This window comes from Trichosurus vulpecula, chromosome 5 (assembly GCF_011100635.1).
Source record: "Trichosurus vulpecula isolate mTriVul1 chromosome 5, mTriVul1.pri, whole genome shotgun sequence".
NCBI lineage: Eukaryota > Metazoa > Chordata > Mammalia > Diprotodontia > Phalangeridae > Trichosurus > Trichosurus vulpecula.
Genome location: NC_050577.1, coordinates 205,435,879 through 205,449,005, shown reverse-complemented (window position 1 = coordinate 205,449,005; position 13,127 = coordinate 205,435,879). Strand labels below are relative to the sequence as shown.

The following is a 13,127-nucleotide window of genomic DNA, read 5'->3' as shown; positions in this document are numbered from 1 at the left end:
AGCATCAGGAGGAAAGATAAGGGCAACAGAGTTTGCTCTATGGGGTGGATGGGATAATGATAACAAATGATGGACAGAAGGCAGAACTAATAATATTTTATTTAGTTTTTTTCTGTGAAAAAATCTTTGGATTTGAAAGATTAGAGTAAAAATGATTAGTGGGGAGCAGAAGCCCAGATAAGAAGGAAAATATTAAGAGAGTACCTGGCTACTTTCAAGTCAATAGGCCCAGATAGACTATATATATTCCAAGATACTCACAAAATTGTTATTCCTGAGCCATTGACATTGATCTTTTAAAGATTTGTGTAGATTTCTGACCAAGACCTTTTCCTGAACAGGCAGACCACTTAAGCTCTCACACACCTACTTCAGCAAAACCCTGAAATTTTTACTAGAACAAATAATGATCAAGAAATCCAATGGGAAATTATAATAAATGACTTCCTCCTCCCCAGAACTACAGAAAGTCAGCCAAAAGGCAAAGGCAAAAGAGGATGCCAACAATGCCAGCACCAGCACTAGCAAACAAGCTTACAGTCTTCAAGCTTACCCACAGACTTGTTAGACACAAGTGTAGCCTGCATGATTCTGTATCCAGAGGCAACAAGAGCCACTCCCTCCCCCAAAATGATGTAGTGTGTGTGTGTGTGTGTGTGTGTGTGTGTGTGTGTGTGTGTAACTTTGGAATTAGCAACCAGTGTTAGTACTGCATGACAATGTGCAGACAGGGACAGCAAAGATTCCTGGAGATTTGAGGTCCTTAGCATTCTGTCCTGAGATGGCATAGAGGACCCTAAATGGCCTGGCATTCAGAAACTAAGATAGGTTCGAGGGGATCCAAGGTGGAGGTTAGTGCAGAAAACCAGGAGACCACATCAATACCAAGCAAGGCTGATCACCATACTTTAAAGAACAGCAAGGGGTGGAGACTGGCCCAAGTGCAAAGTGCCAATTGGGAAACTAAATCTAGAGAGATGAATAAACTAAAGAACATATAGGTTAGTATAAAAAAAAGTTGCAAATCTAGAGATGCCCCCAAAACCAGCCTAGAAGGAGAAAGTAATTCCATAATAACTGCAAATGGAAAGTAAAAAAAAAGTATTTCCTGTAAGTAATATGTGAATACCTAAAAGAAATGAAGAGACAAAGTGAAATAAGAGTTCTGGAGGAAAGAATTGGAATGAGAATAAATAGATCAGAAGGGAAAGTAGTAAAGTTTAGTTAAATAATGGATTCTCTAAAAACTATAAAAGACCAAAGAGTAATCAATGACTCCACAATAAAGCAGGGAATATTCGAACAAAATAAAGAGACTGAAAAAGTAGGACAGCATATGAAATATTTGATATAAAAAGCTACTGACCTAGAAAGTAGGTTAAAGAAAGATAATGTAAGAATCATTGAACTCCCTGAAAACCGTGATTAAAAAATCCTGGACATGATATTTCAAGAAATCATAAATAAGAACTGCCCAGAACTATTAGACTCAGAAAGCAAAGTGAAGATAGAAAAAAAATCACCAATTATCTCCTCAAAACAAAAAAAGTCCAAGGAATATCATAGACAAAATCCAGAGTCAAAGAAAAAAACACTTCAAACATGCAGAAAGAAGAGGAACAAGTACTATGGAGCCATGTCAGCAACTCAAAAGATCTGGCAACTTGTACAATAAACTAGAAGAGATCTTGGGGTATTCCAAAAGGCAAAAGAGAGAAACTTACAATCAAGAATAAATTGCCCTGCAAAAGTGAATATATAGGGAAAAATAGACCTTTAATGGAATAGAGGACTTTTAAGCATATCTGATAAAAAGACTAGAGCTGAGTAGGAAATTTGAAATACAAATACAAAACCCAAGAGAAACCTAGAAAGGTCCATTTGTTTGAATAGTTGTAAGGGGCCGTATCCCTTCAGAACGTTCATGTCTTCAGAGAATACTGAGGAAGTCACACAAGAAAAACATGGGTAGGTTGGTTTTGTCCTAATAGTTTTAAGAGAGGAAAGAGAAGGGAAGGTAAGAGGAAGAATATATTAGTGTAGAAGGGAGGAAGAAGGGGGAGTGGAACTTATTGTTTCTCATAAGTAAAGTGTGTGAGAAGAATAGTCTACAAACGTGGAGACATCAGATGAACTTCACTTCTTCACTTTCATCAGACATGAATGAAGAAGGGGCAAACATACACAAACAATTTGGTGTTAAATACATCAAATGTAACAAAGAAACAAGCAGGTATGGTGGAGAAGAAGTTAAGAGGGAGGGAGTTTGTTGTTGTTCAGTGGTTCAGTCGTGTCCAACTCTTCATGACCCTGTGGACCATAGCACACCAATACTGCCCATGGGGTTTTCTTGGCAAAGATACTGGAGTTGTTTGTCATTTCCTTCTCCAGTGGATTAAGGCAAATAGAGATTAAGTGACTTGCCCAGGGTCACATAGCTAGTAAGTGTCTGAGGCCACATTTGAACTCAGGTCTTCCTGACTCCAAGGCAAGGGTTCTATCTAGCTGCCTACAAAAAAGAGAGAATCGTCACCAGCAAAGCAAACTTTCTGATCCTGAAAGGGGGAAGGAGATATTTGAAAAGAAAAAAAAGATCAAAACAAAGAACTAGAATCTAAAGGGCTGCCATCATTTGGGAATGGCTGAAAAACTGAAGTATAATAATGTAATGGAATATTATTGGTCCATAAGAAATAATGAAGGGGACAATTTAAGAGAAACCTAGGTAGTGTGGACTGATGTTGAATGAAGTAAGCTGAACCAGGAGAACAATTTATTCAAGGACAGCAACATTGTAAAGGAAAACAACTTTTAAATGCTCTGATCAATAAAATGACAATACATGTCTTCAGAGAATCAGATGACCTGTGAAGAAACATGTTACCCAACTCTGGAAAAAGAGACAAGGAACTCAAGGTGTGGTGGGATGAGACATACGTTTTTCCACATGGCCACTGTGTGGATTCCTTTTGCACGATAATGCTAATTTTTTATAAGAGTTGTTTTTTCCCCTCTCTCAGTTTTTAATTAGAAAGGGTAGGGGAAGTTAAGAACAGTAAAGTGAAAAAAAAAGGGAGAGAATGGGAGAGCCATTGAAACTTTTAGAAATAAACAGGAGAAAACAGGAAGTTCCAAAAGAAGCACAGATGGAACAATTTTGAAAATAGCATATGGGATGTGGTATTATTATTATTAAAAGCAAGAGGTATGACATGGAATTAATGGTTTTATATATAATCACCTTTCTATATTGTGCTATATATATGAAAATACCCATTTTGGGAGGATTTAAATTTAGACTAAAAATAAATTTAATTTTTTTTTGTTTTTTGGGGGTTGGGTTTTTTTTTGTTTTTTTGTTAGGGCAATTGGGGTTAAGTGACTTGCCCAAGGTCACACAGCTAGTATATGTGTCAAGTGTCTGAGACTGCATTTGAACTCAGGTCTTCTGAACTCCAGGGCTGGTGTTCTACTCACTGCACCATGTAGCTGCCCCCTAAAATAAATTTTAAAAGAAAGGTTTTATAGAATGGGAAATGTACCACAATATAGTTGTATTCAAGTATTTGAAGGTCTGTCACACGGAAAAGGGATTAGACTTGCTATATCCTCACAGGGCAAATTAGGAATAAGGGGTAGAAGTTACAGAGATACAGGTATATTTTGTCTTGGTGCTAGGAAAACTTCCCTAACAATTACAGTTGTGCAAAAGTGGGAGTTCCACCTCAGGAGTTAGTGGGTAAGTCTTCAAAGCAGAGGTTGAATGGCCATTCATCAGCTTTGCTGTAACAGACATTCCTTTCCAGTATAGATGAGAGTAGATGGCTGCTGAAATCCTCTCCATATCTAAAATTCTATGATTCTGTGTGACTCTGACTAGAGAAGGGCAAATGAACTGAATTTCAAAAAAGGGAAAAACTATAGACCAGTGAGTTTGACTTTTATTCCTGGTAAAATTCTAGAACATATTATTAAACAGATGGCTAGTGAATGTCTAGAAAAGAAAGTAGTGATGGTTTCATCACACCAGACTCACCTCATTTCCTTTTTAAAACAGATTAATATAATGGGAGCCTTTTAAAATTTCCTTGTATTTTTCTGCTGACTTATCTTCTAAGTCATGAGAACCCCCAAAGTGGAGAAATCTATTGTAGCACTAACCAATCTCTGTATAAATTGTTCTATATAGCTTTATGCTAAAAACCTGAATGGACATGTTTGAACATTTATTCAAGGGCAGAAGACCACTCTAAGAGGTACTTTGACATGACAAAAGTAAAAAAGCCTCTTTCTGCTCTTCCCTGATGATAATTTTCTTCTCCTTGCATATTTTAGATCTTTTCACCTTCTCTTCAAATAACTCCTTGTTGCATTTCAGACTTGCCTGGTCCTAGCCTCATATGCTGAGTTTTGGAAACTGGAATATTGAATGGAGTTCTTTCCTGGGAGGTCTCTATTAACTTTCCCCAGGAATAAGTTTTACAAACAGCAGTAGATAAAGGAAAAGCCCTTCCTGATTACAACCATCCCTTTTTCTTAAGAGTAACAGTGAAACATCTCTCCTATCAGATTGGCTAACATGACAAAACAGGAAAATGATAAATGCTGGAGAGGATGTGGGAAAACTGGAACACTGTTACATTGTTGGTGGAGTTGTAAATGGAACCAGCCATTCTGGAGAGCAATTTGGAACCATGCTCAAAGAGCTATAAAAATGTGCATACTCTTTGACCCAGCAATACCACTCCTAGGGCTGTATCCCAAAGAGATCACACAAGTGGGAAAGGGACCCGTATGCACAAAAATATTTATAGCAGCTCTTTTTGTGGTAGCAAAGAATTAGAAATCAAGGGGATGCCCATCAATTGGGGAATGGTTAAACAAGTTGTGGTATATGAATGTGATGGAATACTATTGTATTCGGACTTCATAATAACCTGGAAAGACCTACATGATATGATGCTGAGTGAGGGGAGCAGAACTGAGAGAACATTGTACACAACCACAGACACATTGCTTCTGTGATGACTAACTTTGATAGACTTGGCTCTTCTCAGCAATACAAGGTTCAAAGGACTCATGGGGGAGAGAGCTATCTACACCCAGAGAAAGAAATATGGAGTCTGAATGCAGATTGAGGAAAACTATTTGCTCTCTCTTTATTTTTTCCTTCTTTTTTGGTTTTGTTTCTACTTTCTCATAATTCATTCCATTGGTCATAATTCTTCTTTACAACTTGACTATTGTGTAAATAAATTTAATGCAAAGGTATATGTAGAACATATATTGGATTCCATGCTGTCTTGGGGGGGAGGGGCCAGGGGAGGGAGAGGAAGAAAATTTGGAACTCAAAAACTTGTGGAACTGAGTGTTGTAAACTAAAAGTAAAAAATCTAATTAAAAAAGAGTAACAGTGAAAAATCCCATGTCAAGGCTGAAGTTTATCTTTATGTCCTGTTTTTATCAATAAACTACACTATTGTAATATTTGGGTAAATGATGTTCCTGAGCCTTTACCTATTTACATATTAAATTCTCAGTCACTTTCTCCCCTCTAATCACTTGAAGAAAAACTGCCCAGTAATAAAATCACTCATCCTCAAATAGTTAGGTGACCATTAAATTATTTGGGAGTCCAAAGTTTGCTTCTTCTCGTGAAGAACTTAACAGAGGTACTTGGGAGTAAGTAAAAAATCCATACTTGTACATCCTGACTTTCTGTAAGTCAAAACTAGTACTGCCTTATTCCTATATATCTACTTTGCCCTGTCTAAAGGTTGTATTTCCCCTTCCATCCTTTGGAAGTGGAATCTTGCCACCCTCTTCCTGGGGGAGATCCTCCCTGATAGAAAGAGCCTACATATATGTCAAAATGCTTGTGCTTTCTTTGTGTTTTGCTTATAACATTTCTCTCATTTCCCCCCGTTAAACTATCCTGGCACAAAGTGCAAGAGAAACAAACTTTTGAGCTTTTTGCCTAGAAATATATCTTACTTGCAATTTTTAAAGGAGATGAACAGATTCTTCACTAAATACTGCACCAATGAATTCCTTTATGCTATATTTTCTAAATGCCTTCATGCTCAACTCTCTACATGATTTTAGTTAGGAAAACAGTTGTACCAGAATTAGAAAATGTATACACACACATATACTTTGGTACTTTGCTTCTGTTAAAGTATCCCAGAGGCATTTTGTTCATCATTAGCCTTGCATTCCTAAGGCTGAGGGGACCCTCCTTTTCTACAAAAGTTATAAATTAGTAGATATTGTGGCCATCTGGAGAATCCTCCTCCTTAAAGACTCAGGTCCAAGGTCTGTGAAAACAAGGAGCTATAAGAACAATATGGGCCACACAAGAAGGTGAGACATCTTCTGTAAATAAGGAAGCCTTTATCCTTGAGTTGGTGCCTCTTCATGGATGTGCATTCCAGTTGTTTGCACTGATACTGGTAGGATCAACAGAGGGCCAAAAGCTAGAGATTCAGTAGGCCAGAAAGCCCACACCCCATACTGGAAATAGTCAGGGGCCCTAATCAGTCATTTTTCTGTATGTTGCTATATGGACAAGGCCAACCCCTCCATATCCAAAATATTCTTCCAATAAATGTTTCTTCAGAGGTATAATTTTTGTGTATATACTGTCTTTCATTTTTTCTAGTGTGTTCACACATACACACACGCAGAGTCACCAATTTAGAAAGCAGTTATTCTTAAATAGTGGGGAAAGTAGTCAAAAGAGATAGATCACCTCTCTTGCTTGAAATAACTCCCAAACCCCACAAAAACAGTTATTTGAGTCATAGATTAGGGGAATATTATTGATACAGTTTTCTCAAATTTTAGTAAAGCATTTGACAAACTCTCTCATGCTCTTCTTATGACTGATGGAGAGATGTAGCCTGGACAATAAAAACACAATTAAGTGGATTTTGAACTGATTGAGGGGCTAGACCTAGAGCATTGACATTCAACTTGGAATAAGTGCTTTCGTGCCTTGCCCAAGGGATTTTCTCCTTGGCTTTGTGCTGTTTAATATTTTTATCAATGATGTGGATAAAGGTATAGATGGCATATTTGTCAGATTTGTAAATGATACAAACCTGGGAGGGATAGTTAGTACTTTGCATGATGGAATCTGGGGCCAAGAATATTTCAATTAGCTAGAGCATAGGGCTGAATCTAGTAATATGAAATTTAATAGGAATAAATATAAGCCTGATGCCCAGGTTCCAAAAATCAGCATCACAAATACTAGTGTGGGAGACTTGGCCACATTTCAGTTTATCTGAAATGGAGATGGGGACTTTCAGTGGATCAGTATGATCCACAGTGTCATATGGCAGCCAAAAAAGCTAATGCAATATTACATTACATTGAGAGGCATAGCATTCAGGACAGGGAAATGATAATTACGCTATACTCTGCCCCAGACAGACCACATTTAGAGTACTGGTTCAATTCTGGCATCATATTTTTAGGAGGGACATTGACAAGCTGGAAAGCATTCAGAGGAAGGTGACCAGAGTGGTAAAGGGTGTCAAGATTACGCCACATATGGGGTGGTAGGATGAACTGGAACTGGGAGAAGAGAAAATTTGATCTAAGAGACAATACAAGCTTTCTTCAAGAATCTGAAGGGCTGTTATGTGTGAGGGTGACTAGGATTGGTCACCGTGGCCTCAGAGAACAAAATATTTAGAGAGCCAGGCTTGGGTTTGCTATGAGAAAGAAAATTCCTAAAAGAGATAAAAAGAAATGGAATGAGTTGCTTCAGAGATAATGAATTGGTTGCTTCTCACTAGAAGTTTTAAGCAAAGGCTGGTTGGGTCATTAGAGAAGTGATCCTTTTCAGGTATGGATCCTTTCTCATTCTGCAATTCTGTGATTCTGTGACTCCGTGAAAACAGGGACTAAGACTTATCTAAGCATTGTAGTACCTAATACTATGCTCTGCCCACACACAGTAAGTACTTGATAAAAATCTGTTGGATTGAATTGAGCAGCATGGTATGAAGTAGAAAGTGTTTTGTATTTGGAATCCAAAAATCTGGGTTTGAATCTTTGAACATCAATTTCTTCATCTACAAAATGAGAGGTTAGAGTATATGATCTCTATGATACAGTTCATGCATGAGTCACAACATCACCCTTGTGATGTCATTAGTCCTCTTCGAGAACGAAGGAAAACAACAACACAATCTCTTCTAGCTCTAAAGTCCTATGAAACCATTATCCTATGAATTGATGAGAGCAGAAGACTGAAGAGATGCAGAACACACTGGTACATGTTCAGAACATAATTAGAATAAGTCTTGCCTAAAGCTAATGCATCTCAGTGTCACAGGTACTCAGGTCATTTCTCTTGTACTCATCATTTTTCACTTATAGTTTTATATTGACCCATGGATTGACATAAGGCAAGACTCATGGATCACTTGGAAATCATAGGGGGTATTTTTTAAAGTCTGAAGACTCCTTTCAGGGGGAGTCTTGGGATCCTTTCCCAGCAGTGAGATATCTCCAGTCAAATTTCAATCTGGAAGAGGAATGGAGCATATACCAACTACACACCATAGAAGAGGAAAAGTGAATGAGAAAGAATACTGACGGGGATATACAGCAATGACCGAAAAACTGTCATGCTGCTTTATGCATTGGAATTAGTTTTAATATAAATAATCACTAAGTTTAGTTGGTGGTATTGCCATTCACTGTTAAGTTTTCAATAAAACATTTAATAAAAAATATATTCTTACTTAAGCTCAACCTCCCCCCCTAAAAAAATTTCTAAGGCTTAAAAGAACTGTGGAAGGACCCTTAATCCAGCCCATTGCTTCTAGGTGGAATACAGATGACCTTGATACTCTCTCTTAGGGTTTTTGCCTCCTTTCCAAAATCTAGGCTCAGACTAGCCTTATGAAATGGTGGAATTCTCCAGTGGAAGGACTCAAGGCACTATTTGCTCTTTCTGTCATTGCCTACTGACTCTCCCCACTTTAATCTCATTGGATGAGGGCTTGTACCTGAAACACAGTGAGAAGAGACTGGGGGAAATTATCAAATGTGCTCCTCCGGGTCTGCATCTCGTCAAAGTTGAACTTTCCACCAAAGAGCTGCATCCCCAGGAGAGAGAAGATGATGATGAAGAGAAAAAGGAGTAGCAGGAGCGAGGCGATTGATCGCACTGAATTCAGTAATGACGCTACCAGGTTGCTCAAGGAGTTCCAATACCTAACAATAAAGAAAAAAGAGGTTAAGATCTTTCTTCTTTTGCCTCCCCTAACCCTTGTCCAGTGCCACCCTTCTCACTCCAGATTTTGACCAGGGCAGGTACATAGATAATAATTTTGGCAGATATCATAGAGGCCACGAGACAGATCTGTTTGCTTCACATTCATCTCTGAGATATGAGACAAAAGGGTACAGGGGAAAGTGTACTTTGAATAAATGAATGAATGAAAGAAAGAAAAAGCATTTGTAAGTGTTCACTGAAGGCCAGGCACTTTGCTAAGTGCTGGAGGTTGCAAGTATTTACAAAAAAAAGAGAGCCCCTGCTCTCAAGGAGCTTACCTTCTAATGGGGAAGACAACATATATGAAGGAGCAATGACTGGGGCAGGGTCATTTGTTCTGGAGTAGGAGGTTTAAATCCTGGCTCTGCCATTTACCACCAGTGTGACTTGGGCAAGTCATTTAAGTGGGCCTTACTCTCCTCATAGGCAAAATGAGGTGGTTAGACTTCATGAGCTCTAAGGTCTACTCTAGCTCTCTTGACAGATGGTTAGAGCATGGTGCTAATGAATTTAAGGACTCCAGATCAATTCCTATCCAGAACATTAAGATTTACACAAAGAAAAATTCTGTTCTGTGGTAGTAGAATGTATCCCTTAGCCCAGCCTGCTGTCTCAAAAACATGTGCTACTGGTCACATGAGGACCAGAGAGTATGGATGGGTTAATATTATAGTCTATCATGCTTACTAGAAATGAAACTCAGAGAACATGTCATATTACAAAGAATAACACATCTTCAAGGTGGGGAAATTAAGCTCTACTCTGACTAAAGGTAGCGCTGTGAAAGATGAGGTAGGTTTGAGTGGGGGAGCAGAGGAAGTCCTGATTTTCCTATAACCACTGACTTTCATTATACTCTCTTCTATTCAGACTGAGGACAATAGCTTCCTTTGTCTGGAATATGTAATGGCCAGATTGATGCCTGAAGCCTGAAGGTTTGAGTTGAACTAGGATTACTGGGTAATAGAATTCGAGTTGGGAGGTACCTTATTGTTTAAAACACAAATGAGGAAATTGAGGCAAATAGAGGTCAAGTGATTTGCCCAGAGACACTCATCTAGTAAATATCTGAGGTGGATTTGGACCCAGATCTTTCTGAATCCAAGTCTATTCTGTGAACTCCCTCACTGGGAGTTCATGCTCCCAGTGAATGGTGCCTCATCCCAGGATAAAAAGGCTAGATGTAGCAAAGGAGCTCTTTCTTAGTCTAGAAAAATATCCTTCTCCACTCCCCATCCCCTATTGCTCTGCCATCCCCGGCACCCCACCTTTTGCTTCTCCTCAATCCATTCTGTTTGCTTAGCTCCTCCTACTGAAGCCATCCCTGTCCATTACTTATAGGTGGTAATTTGCTTTTGCTGCTTCAGTGAACAACATGCTAAACGTCCTCATTACATCCCTCCCAGCTGCTCGGCCAGCCCTGGCACCTCTCTCCAGAGTGCATAGCTCCACATTCAGTGACAGGAACAGATGGACAACAGTTTGGGTTTAAAACACAAACTATTTCACAGCATGGAGTTCTCTCTTCTATCTTGACCCTTCTTCAAGTGGGGGCCCCTCAACTTTCTTCCTTGCTTCATTTTCACATCTTCTCAGTGCTTCAGTTTGCTGTTTACATGGTTTTAATTTGTGCATTTTTTCCCCCTTTGTATCTTGTTTTGTAAATGTTCTTAGGTCTTTTTCATGCTTCATTGGCTTCCCAATGAAATCACAGGCTTCCTGGAGAGGCAGTGTGGAAAGCGCAAATTTGAAGTCAGTGAATCTGGGTTCTCCCAACTCCTATCTATGATGGTATAACCTTGGGCAAATCACTGTCTGTTTCTGTGTCTACTTCTCCATAGGGAAAATAAGGACATTGGACTTTTGCTGTTGTTCAGTTGTTTCAATCATGTCTGACTCCTCCTTACCATTTGGGGTTTTCTTGGCAAAGACACTAGAGCGGTTTGCCATTTCCTCCTCCAACTCATTTCACAGATGAAGAAACTGAGGCAAACTGAATTGTTAATTGCTCAAGAACAAACAGCTAGTGAGTATCTGAGGCCGGATTTGAACTCCAGCCTTCCTGGCTCCAGGCCTGGTGCTCTATCCACTTTGCCACCTAACTGCCCTATAAGGTACCTCCTAGTTCCAAATACTCTGGTTGTGGACAGAATTCACGTTCTCTATTTCTTTGCACATCTCTCCTTAGCTCCCCATAACTACAGCCATCAGTTTATAGTGCTCAGTGACTAACTCTATGGCTTGATTTGGGAGTAGGATGGAAGCTGTAGAAGATGACAGAGGTTATTACACAGGTGATAAGTAGTAGAGCCAGAATTTGAATCCAGGTCCCTTGACTCCAAATTCAGGGCTCTTGCCACTACACTATGGCTGCTCTGCTCTGATGCCCACTGGCTCTTATTTCTCTAGCACTCCTAAGCTTCACAAAGTGCTTCTCTCACAACTCTCTGAGGTTGGGAGCTTATATTTGCAAGCAGCTTGGTTGCAACTTGTTTGCTACCTGCAACTGAACACTACAAGCAAGACCGGGATTCTCTGGAGGGCAGTTCTGCTTATGCTTGGTGGTCCTGGGGGGTAACCAGCAATTTTTACTTTTTTAGAACAGGAGAGAAAAGGTTATGATGTGCAGCCTACTCAAACACAGATAGATACTTGGCATCATGAGGATTCTCTCAACTTTTTTTTTCTAATTTTATTATTTATTTAATATTTTAGTTTTCAACATTGATTTCCACAAGATTTTGAGTTACAGATTTTCTCCCCATTTCTACCCTCCCCCCACTCCAAGATGGCATATATTATGATTGCCCCATTCCCCAGTCCGCCCTCCCTTCTGTCACCCCACTCCCCTCCCAACCCATTTCCCCTTACTTTCTTGTAGGGCAGGATGGATTTCTACGCCCCATTCCCAATATATCTTTTTTCTCAGTTGCATGCGAAAACAAGTTTTTCTTTTGAGCATCTGATTTTAAAACTTTGAGTTCCAAATTCTCTCCCTTCTTCCCTTCCCACCCACCCTCCCTAAGAAGGCAAGCAATTCAACATAGGCCACACATGTGTCATTATGTAAAACACTTCCACAATACTCATGTTGTGAAAGACTAACTATATTTCCCTCCATCCTATCCTGTCCTTCTTTATTCAATTTTCTCCCCTTGACCCTGTCCCTTTTCAAAAGTGTTTGCTTTTGTTTACCTCCTCCCCCATCTGTCCTCCCTTCTATCATCCCCCCTTTTTTATCCCCTTCCCCCTACTTTCCTGTGGGGTAAGATACCCAACTGAGTGTGTGTTATTCCCTGCCCAAGTCAAATCCAATGAGAGCAAGATTCACTCATTCCCCCTCACCTGCCCCCTCTTCCCTTCTTACAGAACTGCTTTTTCTTGCCACTTTTATGTGAGATAATGTACCCCATTCTATCTCTCCCTTTCTCCCCCTCTCAATATATTCCTCTCTCATCCCTTAATTTGATTTTATTTTTTTAGATGTAATCCCTTCATATTCAACTTACCCTGTACCCTCTATCTATAACTACGTACATTCCCTTCAACTACCCTAATACTGAGAAAAGTCTTATGAATTACACACATCATCTTTCCATGTAAGAATGTAAACAAAACAGTTCAACTTTAGTAAGTCCCTTATGATTTCTCTTTCTTGTTTACCTTTTCATGCTTCTCTTGATTCTTGTGTTTGAAAGTCAAATTTTCTATTCAGCTCTGGTCTTTTCACTGAGCAAGCTTGAAAGTCCTCTGTTGTATTGAAAATCCATATTTTGCCTTGGAGCATGATACTCAGTTTTGCTGGGTAGGTGATTCTTGCTTTTAATCCTAG

At 39.3% G+C, this 13,127-nt stretch overlaps 1 protein-coding gene across 4 annotated transcripts in view; it reads right to left on the bottom strand.

Annotated features, from left to right (window-relative positions):
* CACNA1C (calcium voltage-gated channel subunit alpha1 C) overlaps positions 1 to 13,127 on the bottom strand; it is a 1,048,429-nt gene that overhangs the window by 152,068 nt on the left and 883,234 nt on the right. For all 4 annotated transcript variants that reach the window (XM_036758696.1, XM_036758693.1, XM_036758694.1 and 1 more), the window contains exon 14: positions 9,027 to 9,234. In XM_036758696.1, coding sequence (XP_036614591.1) covers positions 9,027 to 9,234 — 208 coding nt within the window. The remainder of the gene's footprint in view (positions 1 to 9,026; positions 9,235 to 13,127) is intronic.